Here is a 23,579-nt window from a genome sequence, read left to right on the forward strand (position 1 = left end):
GGCACGACATCCACCATTTAAGGGTTTCTTATATATGCCTTGGTGGCACAGTGGTTAAACGTTTGGCTGCTGACCAAAAGGTCAGCAGTTCAAATCCACCAGCCACTCCTTGGGGCAGTTCTACTCTGTCCTATAGGGTCACTGTGAGTTGGAATTGACTCAACGGCAATGAGTTTAGGTTTTTTTTTTTTTTTTGGTTTATACATGCCCATGGAGTCCCTGGGTGGTTCAAATAGTTAACATGTTTGTCTGCTAACCAAAAGGTTGAAGGCTGGAATCCACCCAGAGATGCCTCAGAAGAAAGGCCTGGCAATCTACTTTCGAAAATTAGCCATTGGAAACCCTGTGGCAGGAGGTTATACTCTGACAAACATGTGGTCACCATGTGTCAGATCGATTCTGTGGCCACTGGTTAACTGTCTACACAGGCTTGTCCTCCAGCAGTAAAACCGGAAAGCTACCCACATGCTAAACAGAGGCAGTATGGTATGTGATGAAGAGGACAGGCTCTCGACATAAAACCCTAATAGCTATGTGACCTTGAGTAATTGATCTATCTTTTACGTTCCTCAGTTTTCCTATCTGTAAAGTAAGGAAAATAATAGAATCTGCCCCACTGGCTTCTCACGAGGATTTAATGAACTGTGTTTTTGGTGCTGTGCGCCGAGTTGATTCTAACTTATAGCAACCCTGTAGGACAGAATAGTACTGCCCCATAGGGTTTCCTAGGCTGTAATTTTTTAGGAACAGAGCACCAGATTTTTTTCTCCCAAGGAGCAGCTGCTGGATTCGAACTGCCAATCTTTCAGTTAGCAGCTGAGCTCTTAACCATTGTACCACCGGCACTCCTTAAATGAACTAGTACATGTAAAGTACTAAGAGCAATGTTACAATGATTCGTTATTATTTTTACTGTTCTAACAAAAGTGTAAATCCCAGAATCGGGTAAACAAAAAACACAGAAAGGGGTGGGCAATATGCGTGCTGATATAGGACAGGAGGAAATTGATGGCGTTAGCTCATTGGGGCTGGAGTTTTCAGGGAATCTTTTTGGGGTAGATGAGACACATTCAGCGTTTGAATTTGCATCGTCCACTTCCCAGATTCCATTAATTTCTCATCTCACTTCTGCTTGCCCACGTACGGCCCAGGTCACCATATGATGAGAAGAGCAACCTGGTTTTGGCAGACACACTCCAAATACCCCACAAATACACATCTGAGAAAATAGCAGACACAAAAGGAAGATGGCAGAGAAGAGTCAAAAGATTGGTCGATATTCAAATTATCAAAGTTTGTTTCTTCTCTCCCATCACTCCTTTATTCTGTGAATCTTGAAAGCTTTCTATTAAAATTCTTATCAGTCTGGGAGAAATACTTTATTTAGTCTATCTCCTTCACACCCAGTTTCTTCGAGGGGAGTAACTGGGACTTTTTTTCTGTATCTCCAGTGCCGAGTTGTTTTCTCAAACTTCAGGGATACTAAAAAAATGTGTGCTTAGAGAGTGCAAAAATGAGTGAGGTATCACCTTGGATGTTATTCATGGGATCAATGGGAAGCGGATAGGAAATCGGTGCATGAGGAAATTAGAAATGAAGTATAAATATAGTGCCAAGAAAGAACGCTCCCTCAGACTTGCAAAGTGTTTACTTTAATAATACGTATTTAATATATATATTATTAAATGTGTTGCTGAACCAAGTGGGTCCCTGCCCAGTGTGGTGTAAAGCCAAGAGACAAGACACACCAAGTCTTGAGGGAAAAGAAAAAAGATTTATTGCAGAGCAGCAATGCAACGAGCCAGGGGACTTGCCCGGATCTGGCTCCCTGAGCAGCGGCTAGGCTACAGCCTTTACTGGGATTCTAGTCAAGGAAGTTATACATACTCATCAGTTTTCTGGGAAATCTCATACATTGGTAATTTGAGGCAGACAGAGTGTGTGCGCAGTAAACCCTGGTGGCATAGTGGTTAAGAGCTACGTCTGCTAACCAAAAGGTCAGCTGTTCGAATCCACCAGGTGCTCCTTGGAAACTCTATGGGGTAGTTCTACCCTGCCCTATAGGGTTGCTGTGAGTCGGAATCGACTCAACGACAACGGGCTTAGTTTTTGGGTTTAGAGTGTGTGCGCAACAGTCTTAAGTTGCATGTCCAGACCGCACATAGTCCGCAGTCCAGATCTGGTTCAGGCCAGCTCTCCTTTACCATTCTGGCCTTGATTTCTTGAAACACCTGATATTTTTCTGCAAAACAAGCTAACAAAGTGGTTACAAAAGGGGCATGGGGGAGGTTAGATAAGAAACAAATACACTGGGGTGATCGTGACACAGGCCTCGGCTTCACTTTTACTGTCAGATTTCTTCTAGGTCCATCCTGATTTCTCTTAGTGTCTCAGTGTGGTGGCTGGTTTCACAGTTATGTATTATAAAATAATTGTATTTAATTATAACACCACCAGCCACATCTCCACCAACATCCTTACTCCAGAGCTCATGCCCGTGAGAATCCTGGAGTGTAGTTGGTAGGTGCAAGGAGTCTCACGGGGCCTGGTCCCTCACTGAGTCCCTTCTCCAGCTCCTCACACTGAGATTGGTGGGTGCATGGTGATCTGAAGCCAGCTACAGCGTTGCAGTTTTAGACCCATGATCTTAGTGTTTGAGCAGTGGTCAGTCTTGGTTCTTCTTTTAGGTAACTGTCTGCTAGACCTACCACGAAAGCAGATCCTCGGCCCAGAAGAACTTCCAGGACAGACATACGATGCCTCGCAGCAGTGTAACCTGACCTTCGGGCCTGAGTACACAGTGTGTCCCGGAATGGATGTCTGCGCACGCCTGTGGTGTGCCGTGGTGCGCCAGGGCCAGATGGTGTGTCTGACCAAGAAGCTACCTGCCGTGGAAGGGACACCGTGTGGGAAGGGGAGGATCTGCCTGCAGGGCAAGTGTGTGGACAAAACCAAGAAGAAGTATTATTATTCCGTAAGTGATTCTCTTGTCACACCGTGTCTCAGGATCCAAGATCCAAAGTGCGTTTCTTTGACTTCTTTGAGCACTGTCATCTGGAGGCTTTATTTCCTGCTTGAAATAATTTTCCTTTAGCTTCTGTTTTCAGTTTCATCTACAGTAGCCATTCACAGTAATCAAATATTATAGAACGTGGAGATAAATAGGTATTCCTCACTTGTTCCATTGTATCCTTTAACAATTAAATATATAACCCAGATTATATCTACTTAAGACATCAAGGAAAACGAGTTGCCTCTGATTCTGAATCAAAACATGGCAACCCCATGTGTGTCAGAGTAGAAGTCTGCTCCATAGTGTTGATGTGTTTGTATTTCAAATTATGGTGCAAATGTACACAACAAAATGTTTGCCAACTCAACAGTTTCTACGTCACAATTCAGTGACGTTGATTATACCTTTCATGTTTCACAGCCCATATCCCTGTCATTTTCCTGGTCATTCTACCACTGACATTGTAAACTCTATGCCCCTCAAGCAAAACTCTCCCTTTCCTTGTCCTTCCCACTTCCTGTAACCAATGAGAAGCTTTGGAGTCTATATATTTGTTTATTTTTGTATAAACAATGTCATACAGTATTTGTCCTTTTGTGACTGACTTATTTCACTTCATGTAATGTTTTCAAGGTTCATCCTTGCTGTGGCGTGCATCAGAACTTCATTTCTCATAAGGACATAGTAATATTCCACTAGATCTGTGTACCTCATTTTGCTTATCCATTCATTCCACAGGGTTTTCAATGGCTGATTTTTCTAAAGTAGATCACCAAGTGCCCCTGGATAGACTTCAACCTCTAACATTTTGGTTAACAGCCAAGCATATTAACCATTTGCGTCACCTAGAAAGGCCCCCAAATCACTTTTTTGAAGTTTACTTTCAAACTTTTAGTAAAGTTTAGAATAAATTTATTAAAATTCAATAAGGAAATAGTAGTAAAGCTGACACTCAGGTCCTCACAATTACACAGTGAGCTTCAAAAAGGTTTTTTTTTTTTTTTTTCCTTATAGCAAGTTAATAGTTAATCTAACTTTAGGAGCTAATGTAACCTGTGCCTGCTTCAGGGAAACACCTCCCCGATCACACACACACTGGCCAACTTCAGGTCAGCAATGGCCACCTTAATTTTCAAGTCTGGATCAAAGTCTTTGCTCACTCTCATTTGCCGGTTTTTCAAAATCCCTAAAAGAGTGTTTCCATATTAGTGTTTCCTGTGTCTTCCAGGGAGCCCTGTTGGTGCAGTGGTTAAAGCACTTGACTGCTAAGCAAAAGGTCAGTGGTTTGAAAGCACCACCCACCCCGTGGGAGAAAGATGTGGCAGTCTGCTTCTGTAAAGATTACAGCCTTGGAAACCCTGTGGGGCAGTTCTACTCTGTCCTATGGGGTTGCCCTGTGTTGGAATCAACTCAATGGCAGGCGCTTTGGTTTTGGTTTCTCTTTCAAGCACTATTGTACAGCCAGGCACCCTCAGAGATGTCACAGGCAGCCAGAGCAAGTTCTTCATGTAGTTAGTCCCTCAAGTCAGAAGTTTGTAGTATTCTTTCTTTTGGAGTCTCTCTGTAGTGTTTCAGAGTAATGGGCTTAATCCATTGCCATCTAGTCAATTCCAACTCATAGCAACCCTATAGGACAGAGTAGAACTGCCCCATAGAGTTTCCAAGAAGCAGCTAGTGGATTCAAACAGCTGACCTTTTGGTTAGCAGCTGAGCTTATAACCACTGTCATATAGACCCATCCTTCCATGTGCCATGTGTCTTCATGTATGGCACGGGTGCACTCCCATACCTGTCGCACTTCTTCTCTACATGGTTAGCTGTCATCTAATAGGAATTCAGCCAAGCCAAACCCTGGTCAGCAAAATTCAGTTTATGTATGTATCAAAGGGTCTGTCACGGACAGGATTTTTAGGGAAAAGGGCTGCAACCTTTATTACTAAAGACGGAGAAAAATATGCATGCACAATAAAATAATGCCTGGCATTGTGCAAAACTTTTAGCATCATACAGTTCTTTAAAGATCCAGGATCATAGTGGGTAAAATATTAACCACGGTTCGTTTGTTATTAAGAGAAATGTACAATAGCAGAAGCCATAATTATACAGTGGTCCAGGGAAAGCAGATGTTAGGTCCTTGCGCTATGCCCAGTATGTAAGGTGAAACTTTGAGACCTTTTAATGTCAAGAGGCAGCTGGAAAAGATTAATTGCCTAGAATCAGAAAGGATTTTCAATTCCAGCGAATCCAATACTTAGGACCATGAAAACGAATATTAAACTATATCCATGATGAAGTTAAGCTTTGGTGGCTCAGGTGATCAACTGCTAACCCAAAGGTTCAAAACCACCAGGGGATCTGTGGGAAAAAAATGTGGCAGTCAGCTTCTGCAGAGATTTACAGCCTTGGAAACCCTATAGGGTCGCTATGAGTCAGAATCAACTCAATGGCAGTGGGTTTGGTTTATGATGACGTTTCCACTGTGTCTTCAAATACAAGTGATTTCCAAATGTACGTTTTGAACATTTTCCTCCCTTCTGAATTGAAATATCCTCTATTTTCTATTTCAGACTTCAAGCCATGGCAACTGGGGGTCCTGGGGCCCCTGGGGTCAATGTTCTCGCTCCTGTGGAGGAGGAGTTCAATTTGCTCATCGCCACTGCAATAACCCTGTGCCCAGAAACAATGGCCGTTACTGCACAGGGAAGAGGGCTATCTACCGCTCCTGTAATGTCATGCCCTGCCCACCCAATGGTATGCTGCTCCCGAGTGTCAGCAATTCACATGTGCCAAGCGTAGTTTGTATCTACCGCTAATAAATAGGAGAGGCTGAATAAATGAAATATTAATATTTAACTGGATGATTCCACCAATGTACAAATCAATAAAAAAATACATCAGTGATTTGAAAAATTATTAGGGACAGTAGTTTCAGAACTCAGGGATTTGGAAGAAAATAACCATTATTTTTAACTGTTCATAGCTAGATAAAATTCTTCGACGGTGGTACATAAAGAAGCTTAGCAAAAAAAAAAAAAACAGCATTTTCTCCTTAAAATGAATTACTTAAATGTACCAGAATATGTCTAAATTTTGAACAAATAATAATGGTAACGTATTCGTTTTCTAGGAAAATCTTTTCGTCACGAGCAGTGTGAGGCCAAAAACGGCTATCAGTCCGATGCAAAAGGAGTCAAAGTATTTGTGGAATGGGTTCCCAAATATGCGGGTGTCCTGCCGGGAGACGTGTGCAAACTGACCTGCAGAGCTAAGGGGACCGGCTATTACGTGGTATTTTCTCCAAAGGTAACTGCACACCAATTGTCTGAAAGCAATAGGCATCCTGTGCAGAATTACTTGGTAGAAAAAAGCCTACAGATATCAAATTAACATGATTTTCCTGGCAATTAGATTCGGAAGGATTTTTGTGTTCACATCTGTAATATCCATGTTTTCAAACTTTATGCAATGGATGAAATTATTTTATAAACAGAACAAGTAAATGTTTTAAAGGTTTTTTTGTTTTGTTTTGTTTTTAAATGTAACGATCTTCAAAATAACCATGAGAACAACTATATTTCCTATTTGCCAAAAAAAAAAAAAGAAAAACAATTAGGCACATTTATGAGTTTATTTAAAAAATTATAAAAAGGCAAGAAAGCTTTCTTCTTTTGTCTGTCAGTCACTTAGGAATTTTTGTTTTGATTCATGCGGACAGGTTTCTAGACCGTCCCTGACCCAGATTTCTGTGTAAGCCTGGCATCCTTAAGGCGAATCAGCGTCCCTGGATATGATGTGTCTGAGGCTAATTATCCCTTGTTTTTCTCAGCAGATCATTTTCAAATTATACCACAGCTTCATGCCTGAAAACGAGTGTTATACAGCAGTTTAAAAATAACGCTCATCTAATTTGCAAACAGGTGCTACATTTAAACCAACTTCTGAAACTGGCTTTTAGGTATTTATGACATGTTATTGACAAAGAAATGAATGTCCAACTTACATGATTTTAAAACTATTATATCATTTTCCTACAAAAGTAACGTTTTCATTTTTAAAATATTGCAGAATTGAAATAGGAAAAAAAAAAATCACCTGGGTGTTTTTCTGCCATCTGGAGATAAATGCTGTTAATCTGTTGCAGTACATTCTGTTTTGGTTCACACACACGCACACCCACACATGCTGACGCACACACGTATATGAAAAGAGAGAGTTTTGTGTCTACATAAATACAAAATGTCGACGTGTGTTTATATATACACATTCACAAACCAAAACACAATCCATGTTCACACTATTTTCTACCTTGTTGGTTTTTATGTTTTGTATTTAATTAATATAGATTAATTTCTTTATTCAAAACATATCCCATCTATTCCAGGAGGTGATTTTCTCTGGCTGCCCTAGGCTTCTTTTTCTACACTAATCTTTAATCTCTCTTTTGGCGTCTAACAACTCATCACACAGTAGGTCATGCGTTCCATCCATGACATGGTTTTGAAAGTCAGGTTTAGGTTTTCAAATTTATTACTGTAATAACAAATAGGCAACAGTGGAAGGATCTCGATTCTCAAGCTTGCTCGTATTCAGCTCTCTGTACCAGTGTTACCTCTCAGCACTAAGAGAAAAGATTGTTTCTCTCAAAGTAAAAATGAAAGATTATACCCTGGGAACAAAGTATGCTTACAGAAATAGAGATGAGCACCTTGGGTCTCCTAATACATTTGGAGTGAAGCTCTGTTGGAAAAAAGATAGAAAATGCACACCTAGATTTATCCTAAATCTCCTATCAGGATGCCAAGGATTTTTCAGTTAATACTTCTGGAAACTATGGGGTTTTGGGGGTTGGTTGTTTACTTTTCTTTCTTTTTTTACAAGCTATTTTATTTTTTGACATTAATTATGCTTATCATGTTGTTCATTATCCATTTCCAGATTTTTCCATCACCCTTAACAAACGTTCTCAAACCCATTGCCACTGAGTTGATTCCGATTCATTGCAACCCTATAGGGCGGAGTCGAATTGCCCCACGGGGTTTCCAAGGCTGCAACCTTTACGGAAGCAGACTGCTGCACCCTTTTCGCCAGGAGTGGCTGATGGCTCGAGCTGCCAACCTTTCAGTTAGCATCTGAGCACCTAAGCACCTAATCACCAGGGCTACTAACAGAGGCTCAGTGTCCCCTAAACATCGAGTACTCCTCTCTCCATCCCTCCCTCCCGCTTGTCCCTAGTAACCACTAATAAAGTTTGGTTTCTATAACTTCACTATTTTAGATACTTCATGTAAGTAGGATTATGCAGTATGTGTGTTTCGGTGTTTTGCGACTGACTTATTTCACTCAGCATAATGTTTTCAAGATTCATCCATGTTGTAGCATGTATCAGGACTTCATTTCTCTTTGTAGCTAAGTAATAGTCCATTGTATGTACGGACTACATTTCATTTATCCATTCATCCGTTGCTGGACGTTTAGACTGTTTCTACCTTTCGGCTAATGTGAACAGTGCTACAGTGAACTCCTTGGCTAAGGTCAAGTGTAGTTTCTTTCATTATAAGGTTGTTTACTTTTCAAGGTACCATCTAGTCTAATAAAACTCAGAACTTACAAATAAGAACTTCTTTGTCCATCAGAGGATCCCTGGGTGGCACAAACAGTTTGTGCTCAACTCCTAACCTAAAAGTTGGCAGTGCAAACCCACTCAGCTATGCCACGGAAGAAAGGCCTGGCAATCTTCATCCATAAAGATTGTTGCTGTTGTGGTTGGGCACTGTTGAATCCATCCCAACTCACAGTGATCCCATATGGCAGAGTAGATCTATCCCGTAGGGTTTTCTAGGCCTTAACCTTTACAGCAAAAAATCACCAGGTCTCTTTCCCACAGAACTGCTGAGTGGGTTTGAACCACCAACCCTTTGATTAGTAGCCAAGCACTTAACCATTGTGCCACTGGGGCCCCTTCCGTAAAGATTACAGCCAAGAAAACCCTATGGAGCGGTTCTACTCTATAACACATGGGGTCACCACGAGTTGAAATCAACCCAACAACAACGGGTTAGGGTTGGTTTTTGTTCATCCAAAGAACAGAGGCCTACGCACAGGTGTTTCACACTGCCGATGTGTTTCTCCTGCCCCAGGTGACCGACGGGACCGAGTGTAGGCCGTACAGTAATTCTGTCTGTGTTCGAGGGAAGTGCGTGCGAACTGGCTGTGACGGCATCATTGGCTCCAAGCTACAGTATGACAAGTGTGGGGTCTGTGGAGGAGACAACTCTAGTTGTACAAAGGTCACTGGGACCTTCAATAAAAAAAGGTAATGTAACATAACCAGTGCTCTTAGATGAACTGAACACAGCTTTCGACTCTGCAGAATTGATAAAGAAGGGACTCGCGTGACATCCTAAGCCATCAGAGGAGGAAGTCAGGCCTGGCTCTGGTTGCTGAGTGAAAACTCGTGGCGCCTTTAGAAGCAGGTAACCACAGCAGCCATGGAGAACATGGTCTTGCAGAGTGCCAGCACCGAGACCAAAAAGTGGATGACATTCCTCTTCAGTAGTAACTTTCATATCTATTCTTCCTAAAACGTCATTTGGGAAAAGAAGCCTGGCTTTTGTTGTAACTCTGTTCTTCATGAACAAATTCACCTGTATTTTTCTTGAAACAAGAAAAATTCTCATTGCAAACTCTAAGTTAATTGCAGCAGCATGGGCAGCGATCCCGTTTGATAGCAAATTCTCCTGATTTATATCTGCTGTATACAAATATAGATATGGTAATGTTTGCTTTTACTTCCTCTCATGGCCCTAGGTTACATCTTCGCTTTAAATATGTATGTTTATGAGGTACTGATTTCCAGCTTAAAATATGCTATATGGCGGACTGGCAAAAAAATATATACAGGTATATATATATGTATATTATGTATTTACATCTATATATATACGTAAATTATATATATACAGATATATGTGCGTGTGTGTATATATATATATATATATAAAACGCAGAGTCCTGGTGGTGCAGTGGTTAAGAGTTTGGCGGTTAACCAAAAGGGCAGCTCCTGGGAAATCCTATGAGGCAGTTCTACTCTGTCCTACAGGGTTGCTATGAGTCGGAATCAACGGCAATGGGTTTGGTTTTTCGTTTTTTTTTTTTTAATGAAAGCAAGACCTGGGGGCTTATGTATATCTGTATATGTGTCTATATATCTTGGGACCTAGAGATACAGACCATTGTGTGAAGAAGAAAAGAAAAGGGAAGGGAAGAAAAAGGAGGGAAGAGAGAAGGAAAAGGGAATTAATTCAGGAGCTAGACTAGGAGTAAAATTATTTTTTAAAAATAATAATTTAGGTACTATTTGTTAAATATTCTTTCTATATAAAGTTAGAGACCACCTTTAAAAGTGCAAAATTTAGAATTTTAAGTGTTTGGAATTGACAGTCAATAGCTCTGCATACTTGATATCACATGAAAAGATGAAGAAATTCACGATAACAACAAGTGATTTGCTACATTTGTTATTGTTTATAGTTGCTGTCTAGTCAGCTCTGATTCATAGCAACGTTCATAGAACAAAACATCGACCAATCTTGGCCATCTTCGTGATCCTTTTTCATATGTTTGAGCCCATTATTCAGGCTACTGTTTCAATCCGTGTCATTTTGCAGCACAACCACTTGCAAAGTGATATGACCAAGATTATAAAGTAGTTAAGTGCCTTTAAGTTGGTTCTGACTCATAGTGACTCCACATACAATAGAACGAAACATTGCCCCGTCCTGTGCCATCGTCACAGTCATTGTTATGCTTGAGCCCATTGTTGCAACCACTATGTCAATCCATCTTGTTGAGGGTCTTCCTCTTTCTAAGTGGCCCTCTACTTGACCAAGCATGATGTCCTTCTTCAGGAACTGATCTCTCCTGATAACAGGTCCAAGGTATGTGAGATGTAGTCTCCCCATCCTTGCTTCCAAAGAGCATCCTGGTTGTACTTATTCCAAGACAGATTTGTTCATTCTTTTGACAGTCCACGGTATATTCAATATTCTTCACCAACACCACAGCTCAAAGGCATCGGTTCTTCTTTGGTCTTCGATATTCATCATCCAGCTTTCGCATGCATATGAGGCTATCAAAAGCACCATGGCTTGGGTCAGGTGCACCTTAGTCTTCAAGGTGACCTCTTTGCTTTTCAACACTTTAAAGAGGTCTTTTGCAGCAGATTTGCCCAATGCAATGTGTCTTTTGATTTCTTGACTGCTGCTTCCATGGGTGTTGATTATGGATCCAGGTCAAATGAAATCAAGATTGTAATATGTGATGCAAATGATCAGTCTAAATATATCAAATGAGTTGTCTTGGCCTATTATAATTTAGCAGAAGGAACGTTGACCTTGTGGCCAGAATATTTTCATTCAAGCTCTGACGTTATCATTCACTAGCTGTGCGATCTTTGAAGGAACCTTTGTGGCACAGTGATTAAGTGCTCAAGTGCCAACCAAAAGGTCAGTGGTTCAAACCCGCCAGCTGCTAAGAGGGACAAAGATGTGGCAATCTGTTTCCCTAAAGATTACAGCCTTGGAAGCCTTATGGGGCAGTTCTACTCTGTCCTACATGGTCACTGTGAGTCAGAATTGAGTCAATGGCAATAGTATGTGATCTTTAAAGACTCTGATTTCTTTACTGTAAGATTTCTCTAGAGTAATTATCTTGCAGTTGATCTTACTGTTGTGAGGATTACACAAGATAAAAAATATTAAAATACTTCATTAAGTTCAAACCTGTTTACAAATACGACCCTAGTCTTAACTCACCCCCTACCTCAGTCCTCCTTATCTCAGCAGAAGGGTGCTTAGTCCTTCCATTGTTTAAGCCTACCTAAAACTTTGTACTCATCTTTGACACCTCATTTTCTTTTACACCCCACATTGATTCATCAGCAAGTTCTGTCAGTTCGACTTCCCGCATACATACAGAATCTGATTGCCTCTCATCACCAAGATCACTACCACCCTAATCCAAGTGTTTATAGTCTCTTGCTTGTACTACCGCCAGTAACCTTCTAACTGGTCTTCTGGCCCCTTGCCCCTCACAGTCTCTTCTTCACAAAGCAAAGAGAGGCAGGCCTTTATTATGGAACTCAAATCATGGCGTTCCTTGGCTTGGAACCCTCCAATAGCTTCCATCTCCCTTAGAGTACTATAACTTACTCACTGCCATCAAGTCAATTCTGACTCATAGCAACCCTGTAGGACAGAGTAGAACTGCCCTAAAAGGTTTCCAAAGCTGTAATCTTTATGGAAGCAGACCGCCACATCTTTCTCCTGTGGAGAGGCCAGTGGGTTCAAACCCCAAACTTTTGGCTAGTAGCTGAGCGCATAACCACTGCCCCACCAGGGCTCCTTTTTTGTAACTTACAAGGCACTGAGAGATTTGGCCCTTGCCCACATCTGTGCCTCCTACCCTGTTCCCTTATCGCACTCTGCCCCAATACTACTAGAATTCCCAGCACTCCTCAAATGTGCCAAATGGGCACCCTCTTCCGGGGACTTTGTGCAGGAAAGACTCTGCCTGGGATACTCTTCCCAGATGGCTTAGCAGGGCTTCCTACAGAGTTGTGTTAGGTCTCTGCTGGTTGTCAACTCCCCATAGAGGCTTCCCTGGGTACCCTAATGAATAGACGGACCTATCCCTCAGCCCTGACATTATCACTCTGTCTCCTTACCCTGTTGCGTATTTCTGCACAGCTCTTATCAATTGATATCACCACATATTTTGTTTAAGTGTTAGGGGGAGGGCCTGATGACCCCCCGTAGAACATCACTTCCACGAGAACATGCTGGTTTGTATGAGTGAATATATTGCTTTAGGTCAAGCACTGTACTTAAAGTCTGGAGATAGCTGTGAATCTCTTGGCCTCCCAGGCATACTTGAAAATTGTTATTGTTGTCAGTTGCCATCCAATCAGCTCCAACTCATGGCAACCCTATGTACAACAGAATGAAATACTGCCCAGCCCTGCAGTCATTGGTATGCTAGCATCCATCTTCATGATGGTTGGTATGCTCAAGTCCACTGTTGAGGCCACTGTGTGTTTTGAGTGCCTTCAACCTAGGGGCTTATCTTCCAGCACTATACCAGACAGTCTTCTGTTGTGATCCATAAGGTTTTCATTGGCTGTTGTGACCAGACCTTTTTCCCTAGTCTGTTTTAGTCTGGGAGCTCCACTGAAACACGTCCATTATGGATGACCCTGCTGGTATTTTGAATACCAGTGGCATAGCTTCCAGTATCAAAGCAACAAGCAAGCCACCACAGTACAATAAACTGACAGATGAGTGGTAGATACTCTATAATAGCTTTATGAAAATAACTGTATTCATTTATGGTTGCTGGGAAGTCTGGGTAATGTCTAGGATTTTAATGATACCAAGGAAGGTGTAAGGAAGATAAAGAAATATCATGAAAAGAATTATAGTTTGAGTCGGAATCAACTTGACGGCACTGGGTTCTGGGTAACCTAAAAATCCGTTGCCATTGGGTCAGTTCCAACTCATGGCCACCCCATGTTTGTAAGAGTAGAACCGTGCTCCACAGGGTTTTCAATGACTGTTATCTTTCAGAAGTAGATTGCCAAACCTTTCTTCTGAGACACCTCTGGGTAGATTCAAACTGCCAACCTTCTGGTTAGTAGCTGAGTGTTTAACCATTTGAATCCCCCAGGGGCTTCTCATATTTTACCAAGGTATTAAGAAATCAATACCCGAATCCTCATACTTACCAGTGCCTTTCAAAACTTGATGTGATAATAATGTGCTGATAATCCCCACCGATTCTCATGAATATGAGACAGGCTCTAGGAAAAAAGAAAAGAAGAAAGCTCCCTTGCCTGAGTCCCTTGCTCTTTATCTTTTATTTTCTTTACACCTGCTTGTTATCACTTTAAGTCTGGACATCAGCCAACATTTATTTTCATGTAGGAGCCTTGAGGGTCCAGTGGTAAGCATTTGCCTGCTAACCAAAAGGTTGGTAGTTCGAGTCTACCAGCCACTCCTTGGAAACTCTATGGGGCAGTTCATCTCTGTCCTATCGGGTCTCTATGAGTCGGAATCGACTCGATGGCAACAAGTTTGTTTATTTTCATTTAAGTGTTGTCAAGTATGACTGGCAGGGGATGAGGGTCTCACACTTTGTGGCATAACGAAGGAGCACAAATTGGAAGTCAGGAGTCCTGGCTTTTAACCCTAGTACAGCCACTGACTAGCTATTGACTGAACTTGTTCAAATGCTTTAATACTCCTCCATGTCCTAAGGCACACACTGACTCCAGCATCCCTCCTGGCTTTGTCTGAGGCCATTGTATGTTTGTATATCATCTGTTTACAAAGATCCTTAAAATCTTCTAAGAAAGTCCAGGCCATAATGTATTGAAAAAATAAAAGCAATAAGTCAGGTTGGGCAGAATAAGCACCATCCCCAGCATTGCATCTTGTCTTTTTTCACTGTAGGAAGTTCTGACATTGGTCATCGCTGAACATCAGATGCCCAGTGGGCAGGGGCTTCCCTGCAGGTCAGAGGGAATGCTTGAACTGGGGGAACACCCTTGAATTTTTAGTGTATGAGTCAGCTGCCCCATAACTTCTTAGTTTGAGCAAGAATTTGAAATTAGATAATTAACTTTCACATTCATCAGTCAAACTCCACAAACAATAGTGCCTCCATTTAGATAACTAAGAAAGTGAAGCATACCGGGGCCGTGTCACAAAATTATGTATCAAGGTAATTTCTTTATTGGCAAAAGGTAACTCTTCCTCAATCAGAGTTTCCTTCGTGCTTAATTAGCATTTCTGTCACAGCATTTTTCACAGGCTTATGGATCATGGTTGGTAAAGTAGAGGGTCAGCAAAAATGAGAGAAACCTTAAGTGAGATGGATTGACACGACAGCTAAAACAGTGGGCTCAGATATACCAGTCGGTGATCACGAAGATGGCACAGGACCGGGCAACGTTTCGTCCTCTTCTACATAAGGCCTCCGTGGCTCAGAGCCAGCTCGACAGCCACTAACTGCAACAACAACATGGAAAATAGAGCTATTTATGCCTTGGGATATTTTCTTGAGCAAAGAATGTGCCGTTAGAGACCCTATCTTATTTGATGCCTTCCTGAATCTACCATGATGTTTCATGGACCATGCTTCACAGTCAGGAAAATTTGCTAAGACATGAAAGATTCATTTTTTTCTCCTTTTTATGACAATATTAAGCTACCATTATCCAGTTACAGAATTTTTATCTTTCATTTTGTGTCTTGTCCCAGGAAACCCAAAATTCTAGTAGAAATGGAAGTAGAGTCTCTGATTTGTCTCTAGTCAAACAGAAAATTAGATCCATGATTCCCACACTAGCCTACATGCTGGAACAATGTGGGGAACCTCAGCTTCACTGTTGCTTGTGTATCATCCCGAAATACAGTGATCGAATCCGTCTGGGGCGCGGCCTGGGCTTAGGGATTTTTAAAAGATCTCCTGGTGATTCTTATGTTCAGAGAAGTTTGGGAGCAGTTAATTTAAAGAGTTCCTTAAGATTATCTGAGGGTAGATTTTTATTACTTTGTATTTACGTATTTCCCATTTTGTGCCAGAAAGGACATGAAGTGCTTAGTAAAGGTAATAGTATTTATTTGATAAGGATGGTAGGGTTTTCATAAATCTTTAAATAAAGTTTATATACATTTAAAAAATAAGAGCAGGTTGCTAGCATCATCCTACGTTTGAACTCACTAAAGATGTATACGATATGATAGTCTAACTATAATTTTATCTTAAGAAAATTAATCTTAAAGCTAATTTTAAACGAATCACTTAAATGCATTAAGACCTTGTATTAGGAAAAGGTAAGACTTTTAGGGACTCTCTGTTTACCCATTTGTTAAGTCTTTACTTATTTTTCTTCTCCCCCCATCTTTCTCTGTCTCTGTTATCTCTATCTCTCTCTCTACCTCTCTCTTACTCTTTTTCTCTTCTGTGGATCTTTCTGCTTCCAGTAAGGGTTACACAGACGTTGTGAGGATCCCAGAAGGAGCAACTCACATAAAAGTTAGACAGTTCAAAGCCAAAGACCAGACTAGATTCACTGCCTACTTAGCCCTGAAGAAGAAAAACGGTGAGTACCTCATCAATGGAAAATACATGATCTCCACTTCAGAGACGATCATTGACATCAACGGAACAGTCATGAACTACAGTGGTTGGAGCCACAGGGATGACTTCTTGCATGGGATGGGCTACTCAGGCACAAAGGAGATTCTTATAGTGCAGATTCTTGCAACAGACCCAACTAAAGCATTAGATGTCCGTTACAGTTTTTTTGTTCCCAAGAAGTCGATGCAAAAAGTCAACTCTGTTACTAGCCATGGCAGCAATAAAGTGGGGTCACACACATCACAGCTGCAGTGGGTGACGGGTCCGTGGCTAGCCTGTTCTAGAACCTGTGACACGGGCTGGCACACTAGGACGGTGCAGTGCCAGGATGGAAACCGGAAGCTAGCCAAGGGATGTCTTCTCTCTCAGAGGCCCTCTGCATTTAAGCAGTGTTTGCTGAAGAAATGTTAGCCTGTGGTTACGAGCTGGTGCACAAAGCCAACTGGATAATTCATCACTGATACCACCGTGATGAACAAGAGGTCTACCTAAAACACAGAAAGTCATGCTTCAGTGTCATTGTCAACAGGAGTCAATTTATGGGCAGAATCTGCTCTCTCCGGCCAAATGAAGCTGGACACTGGTTCATGTGATGATGGTGACCTTGGCATGTAATAAGACTTGGGAGTTATTGAATCCCCTGGGCCTACAAGAAGGAGAGAAACACTGATGAATGTAGAATCAGGGGACATTTGAAGATGGCAAGACAGTCTTCCCCTTGTCACCTACCTCTTACAGAATGTCTTTTAAAGACATGACGATCATTTTCACCCCTGATACACAGTTAGCTTATTTTTACTGTTTGTAAATACAATCTCCCTCGATATGTCACTTTATATCACTTGGTTCTATTAAAAAATTATATTTCTATAAAAAAAAGTATTTGACCAAAGTAGGTCTACAGCTATTTCAACTCCTGACAGTTTCTAGAAAGAGCTGTGGATGTTTACTGGAAATTAAGAAAATGCTGCTGTTTTAATAAGATTTAGTACACTTTCTGACTACAGGAGATAAAATTTTAGTCAAATATCATTTTTGACAGCAGGCATCTTCTGAGAAATTCTCAAAAGAAAGAGGATCTCTGTGTATCTAATCATTTCAGTATATACACGGGTCCATTTATTTAAACCCATTGACTGCCTGTATTTTTTTCAGGCAGACAGCCAAATTAATGCATAATTAGGATATAGACCTAGTGTTTGCGTGTGTGTCTGTTTTCAGTATTCAAGAGTATACAAATTAGTTTTCCTGTGTTAGAATTTAAAAGTAAGAAAATGACATATTTCACTGTGTTTTCGATTTCTATGTTCACGACTGCTTTCTCTTTCTGTGGCTCCCATCTGATATCTCACAATGTGTAATATACATCCAAAACGCACAGCAAAGAGTTCTCTATCACATTTGACACCTTCAACACTGGTATACCTCTTACCAGCAAGCCTTTAAAATGTGTTTGTTTTTGCTTGTTTTGTTCAAGGGTTCTGTAAGACTTACAATGTTTTGTACTTTTTGTTGACTTAGTTTAATAGGAATATGAAAGATCACTTGGCAGTGGGCCATCTCTAGAAGTGGTTATTATTAATATTAATAAGACTGTTTCCACACCACAGGCAATAATTCCTTAAAAAGTTAAAAATAAAGTATATTGATATCGAGGAAACCCTGGTGGCGTAGTGGTTAAGTGCTACGGCTGCTAACCAAAGGGTCGGCAGTTTAAATCCGCCAGGTGCTCCTTGGAAACTCTGCCGGGCAGTTCTACTCTCTCCTATAGGGTCGCTGTGAGTCGGAATTGACTCGACAGTGCTGGGTTTGGTTTTTGGTTTATATTGATACCGTACTAAAATGTTTCCCAACTGGAAAGGATTCGGTTGTACCAGTAAGTGTTTGAGTCATGAAATGTTATGATTTTCCAGAAGTTTGTTACTTTATTTCCATAGCCTGTTTAGGTAGGTTGTAAGTTTGAATAAAAAACCGGTTGCCTTCGAGTCAGTTCCAACTCACAGCGACCCTATAGAACAGAGTAGAACTGACCGATAGGGTTTCCAAGGAGCAGCTGGTGGATTCAAACTGCTGACCTTTTGGTTAGCAGTTTTACCTATTAACCACTGTACCACAAGGGCTCCAAGTTTGAATGGACATTGAAAAGTTGTTAGTGTCATGCACATAAAAACCTTTTTGTAGACAGTAAACTGCTTCCTCTCATCCCATATTTCAGAAAATTCAGGGTGTTTCATTTCATTTGGAACTTCTTCTTCCTTGTGAAATATTACAAAGCCAGCTATCTTTATAAAATTTTATAATAATCAAACCAAAGGTGCCTCTCCTTAAAGATTTTCATATGAGAGTGTTAGGGAACCCTTGTTTGAGTTCCATTAAAGCTCTGATAGTTTATTTTTTATTATAAGATGTTTTAATATAAAAAAAGTTATGTAACTGATTTTTCTATATCACATTTATTTTTGTGAGCCAGGAGAATGGGAGTCTCACTGTTTTAAGTATTTCCTAAAGAAGTTATTTTGTAAAACAGTTGTTTTACACAACCAATAACCATGCTTTGGATTTTCATCAACTGACTTCACTGAAACATGGTCTTTTTTTTCTTAATAAATTATCAGTTAGAGAAATAAGGCCTATCTGAGACTACAAACCTACATTTGATGAGAGGTCACCAGTCACCAAGCACAGGGAGCAAAACAAATCAGTTGGAAACAAACAAACAAACAAAACCAACCAAACCGATCTCCCAGCCATTTGGCTGTGCCAAGGAAATTAACAGAGAGGCCAACATTTACTTTTTTCTGTTTGGAAAATAACCCTAATCAAGTAACTTGCATGTGACAAAAATATTTTTGGTGATTATATTCACAGCAACAGTAAGAGGATAATTGGAGAGTCAAAGCTGTTCTGTCCTTCCCTACTTCCCAATACTGTATTCACAGGTTTCTAAAATGATTTCTCAGTGATTCGTTATTATCTTTTTCTCTAAAAATAGTGGTTTCATGCTTCTCATTGAAGCAACCCTAGAGAGCTTAGAACAAAGAAGCCACTATTCCATGCTTTTGAGGAGTTTTCTCTAGTTTTTTTTTTTTTCCCCCTTTGTAAGTATCAGTAGATTGAATGGACAATGTATGGCTAAACTCCTGATAAAAAATAATATAGGCTGAAAATTGAAATTCAGAGAAAAGGGGTGTTCAGTAGATATTAAAAAGAAAAAAAAAGATGAGCAAAGGCAAAATTCTCTGTGACTCAATCTAGTCCAACTCATTTGATTTTAAACTATGCCTTCCCATGCTTGCTTCTTGAAGTGAAAAAAAAAAAAAAAAATCTAGGATTCAGGATGCCTGGGACTGCTACTTCAAAAAGAAAAAAATTTTTTTTTTTTTTTTTTGTGAAAATACTCAGGTTGGTGAGAACGTAATCTCACTTATAAAAATAAACACTCCAGAGTAAGTTTCATTAAGAAAAAAAAAAAAAAAAAGGGAATCCAAAACAAAACAGCATATATTTCTTCCAGAATAGAAAAGGTCAAATTAGTTTATTCAATAAGGTCCACTTCCTTTGCCTTCCTGTGGAAACAGTTTTATCTCATTAAACTAAGAATTAAGGGATTCATCACAAGCAAAAATTTTAAAAAGTTGCAGCACTGAAAAAGAAAAAGTAATTTATTGTTTTTGCAACTGGTATGTGAATTTGTGTGATAAAATTATTTATTCTTATTTAACAAAACTATGTGCAAATTCCTCTATATTTAAAGTGTTTTGCTGTTGTCCTGCTTTGTTAATTTATGCTTCATGTTTGTGTATAAAGTACACTTTGTGAGTTTACATAATAGACAGCACTGGTTGCTTTTGTATTTTTTTTTTTTTAAAGAAAGCTTTCTTCTTCATGAGACAAATGTATATGTATATATTCCACATGTATTCTCATTCGGATACTATTGTTTTCCTGTCTATGGAAATTTCAAATTTAATCTTTTATGACCAGCGGTTCCCAGTACTTGTTGTTATGTTAATAAGTCTGTTAAGTCCCATTAGCACTAATTTTTCTAAGTCACAGATAAGGAAAAAAAAAAATGCTCTAGCAAACAAGGGCCAGGTTTTAAACTTTGATATATAGATAACCTAGAAGCTCCCCACAGAAGCCAAAACACAGGTAGGAATCAGGCCCATTTACTTCTCTGATGAACTTGGACCAGGAGTGGTTTGATGAAAGTTGTGTTGACATAGCCTCTGAGTGATGTAAATGACAGCAAAACCAAATTTTTTTCTTGCGGCTTTAGAAACACCCTTTAAAATTAATATCATTAGGTCTCTGATGTTTGTAGAAAGCTACAGAAGACCTCAAACCATTTGGAATTATATGATTCTAATGCTAAAAGTAGTTGAAACTGTTTCAATAGCTATGTTTACTGAAAGGAGTGTGACTTTTTACCTCGACTATTGAATCTCCTGGGGGTGATACTAGGTAGGACTCAGGGCAGGCAGGGGAATCCCTGACCACATCAGCTGGCCTCTGGCTATGATTTCTTAGTCTGGCTGGTCACAGCAATAAGGCAGTTGTGGAATCACACACCGTTGATGGGTCAGTCTCTGGTTCTCCTGTTTGCTCATTGACTCCATCCTTGTTCACAACGCCGTTGTGATGCTTTAGATGAAGACAGCGGCCACATTCAGAAGTCCAGGACTTACACTGTGACTTAAAGTTCACTATTTGTGAAATGACTGAATTTAATAATGAGGGAATTTTGTTAATACCCTACGGATGAGTGTGAAATCTCTTTCAGCATGATTGGTGAATATTACTGATCCATTTATAATTAAACTTTAGGTCATAAAAAAGCTTTATTTTTTTTTTTTAATTTCAAAGCCATAAAGCCATGAGAACAGAGGTGATCATCTAAAGATGGTCATCATAATAGAACCAAGTTCAAGGTGATTTATCTTTTAGACACACAGAAAAGAAAACTAGTTTGTTTTCTCTGTTATCTTTCTCATTTGCCAACAACTTGTAGTTTGTCAAACAGGTAGTTCGATGTAACTGACGAGTCCACTAAAACAATCTTCCTAATAGCTGTGTTAGCATGAAATACAGAAATGATTTACCAAGTTTTATCATCACTTTATAATGTATACACGTGTTCTACTCAATCAATGTAAGGTAACATGTTGGCATGCAAAACCATGCATTAGTCAGCCAAAAACTGAGAATACAGACTGTGTTCAGATCAGGAAATAATCCAACCTGACGAATGGCTTTCTGGTCCTACGCAGGTTTTATGGAAAAGACAAAGGGCTGTATTATTAGAAAATGCTGGTTTTGAAAGAGAACAGGACTGAGACATAGACTCTAGGTAGCCCAGTTGGCTGCACCCTACCAATATAGTAGCACTTTAGCAATACACTTGCTGTTTGTGGTCCTTATCTCATGGCCCTGCCAACTATCAATCTGGACTGCCATAAGTCAAATGAAAAAATAAATAGTGGCCATCATCCTAGAAGGCACTGCCACATCAGAGTGACCCGAAGTCCAACACTGTGAGGTAAACTGTGATTTGTAAATAAAGCAGGGTTTATTTTTTTTTTAATTGCACATCCGAAACAGTTATAATTATTGAAGAGCTGCTAACATCTTCAGTGATCAACTATCAAGTGTGGCATTCTTGAATTCTGATTTTCTGCTTCATGATTTTGCAGTTTCCAAGAAAGAACTCTAAGCTTTCTGTCAAGACTAAAACCTGTTGCCATTGAGTCTATACCAACTCATAGTGGCCCCATAGGACAGAGTAGAACTGCCTCATGGGGTTTCTGAGGAGCACCTGGTAGATTCGAACTGCCAACCTTTTGGTTAGCAGCCAAGCTCTTAGCTACCATGCCACCAGGGCTCCTCTGTCAACACTGGGCACAACTAAATACTCATCATTTGGAAAATAGGCACAACCAACAGTCTTTATGATCAACAGGGGTCAGCGGTTAGTGACATAAACTACAGGTACATCTGAGCATGCTTAAGGTGACATCAAAACTTGAAGAGCAAAAAAAAATTAATAAAAAAATAACTCGAAGAGCATCAGGCTGGGGTAGCAGCATTTTAAATGAGTCAGGTTCCAGGACTTACTAAGCCATCAACATTCCCTTCAAACATTTGTGTCCAGCTTTTTTTTTTTTTGAGTTTTGCAGTGTTTTATGTCCATGTTGTTGTAGTTAGTTGCCATCAAGTCGATTCTGACTCATGGCGACTCCATGTCTACAGTAAGCACTTAACTGTTATAACTTGGCCTTTTCTTTAACAATCCCCAACATATTGGAAACATTTCTACCTATACTGAGAGTATACTTAGGATAGAAGATCATACTGTGTGTGACTTTGTGAGGCTAAACTTTTTGGTTAAGAAATATATATTCTCTTGGGGCGGTATTTTTGCATTACCCGCTCAGACATGGCATACACGTTGTTGGCTCACCTTACTACAGTTAGGGTTTGGCAAATACTGCTAACATTTCAGTGCAATGTATCAGTCAGAGAACATCATCCCTGTGCTTTGTAAATAATAGACTTCACAGACAACTAAACAGAAATCAGAAATGTTCAGTTTGGCGTAAGCAGTGGCACCAACATTTGATTGCTATGTGAGACCTTGAGTAAAAATCAGGTAATAAAACTAACAAGGTTTAACTGGAATTTTTCAATCTTGAAAAGTGCTTTCAAGGTGGAGTACAATATTGGCCACGTACAGACTGGAAGTAAGAAGAAAAATGTAAGCTGGCTATGACCGTCAGTTTTCAGGAGAGATGGCATTTTTCAGTAAACACGATGCAATGGGAAGACCAAAAATCTTGGAAAACTAAGGCGGGTCTTGTTTAAATTGTCTCTCTAGCTTTGTCAAATGTCAAACCTGAATTAACTGTTCCAAGCATCACTGTGTCCTGCAGCCTGCATTCCACAACAGCTCTGTTATTCAGGTAAACTACTTGACTGAGCCATTGGGGACCTAGATTGTAACCTTCTTTCACTGAGGAACAATATCCTGTTTTGTAAAGCATTTCCCTCTGTATGACTTTAAACTGTAAAATTAAACATTGGTTTTGTGGCTTCAGTGGGCATAATAAATATCAATTGTAAACTAGGCTAGAGTATTTACTGTATGTAGTATGTTTTAGAGTTTGGAAACTATTGTACATTTATTATTAATTTTCTGCAGAACAGCAGTGGCACCAATCTAGGTGTGTTAGTCATCTAGTGCTGCTCTAATAGAAGTGCCCCAAGTGGATGGCTTTAAAAAGAGAAATTTATTTCCTCACAGTAAAGTAGGCTAAAAGCCCAAATTCAGGGCATCAACTCCAGGGGAAGCCTTTCTTTCTCCGTCGAC

General features: G+C 40.1%; 1 protein-coding gene across 2 annotated transcripts in view; it reads left to right on the top strand.

Annotated features, from left to right (window-relative positions):
- The window catches only part of ADAMTS5 (ADAM metallopeptidase with thrombospondin type 1 motif 5), a 61,123-nt gene extending 41,522 nt beyond the window's left edge, over window positions 1-19,601 (top strand). Inside the window, exons 4-9 of one of the 2 annotated variants that reach the window (XR_007513874.1) lie at window positions 2,688-2,974; window positions 5,581-5,764; window positions 6,141-6,316; window positions 9,151-9,326; window positions 9,821-9,913; window positions 16,057-16,140. Coding sequence is in view for 1 of the 2 variants with exons in the window: in XM_049858474.1 (XP_049714431.1) it covers window positions 2,688-2,974; window positions 5,581-5,764; window positions 6,141-6,316; window positions 9,151-9,326; window positions 16,057-16,624 (1,391 nt within the window). In the remaining variant the exon portion in view is untranslated. Of the gene's footprint in view, window positions 1-2,687; window positions 2,975-5,580; window positions 5,765-6,140; window positions 6,317-9,150; window positions 9,327-9,820; window positions 9,914-16,056 lie in introns of both variants that reach the window. The other variant, XM_049858474.1, reaches the window with a different exon arrangement.
- The last annotated feature ends 3,978 nt before the right edge of the window (window positions 19,602-23,579 follow it).

Source organism: Elephas maximus, chromosome 18, assembly GCF_024166365.1.
Source record: "Elephas maximus indicus isolate mEleMax1 chromosome 18, mEleMax1 primary haplotype, whole genome shotgun sequence".
Classification (NCBI taxonomy): domain Eukaryota; kingdom Metazoa; phylum Chordata; class Mammalia; order Proboscidea; family Elephantidae; genus Elephas; species Elephas maximus.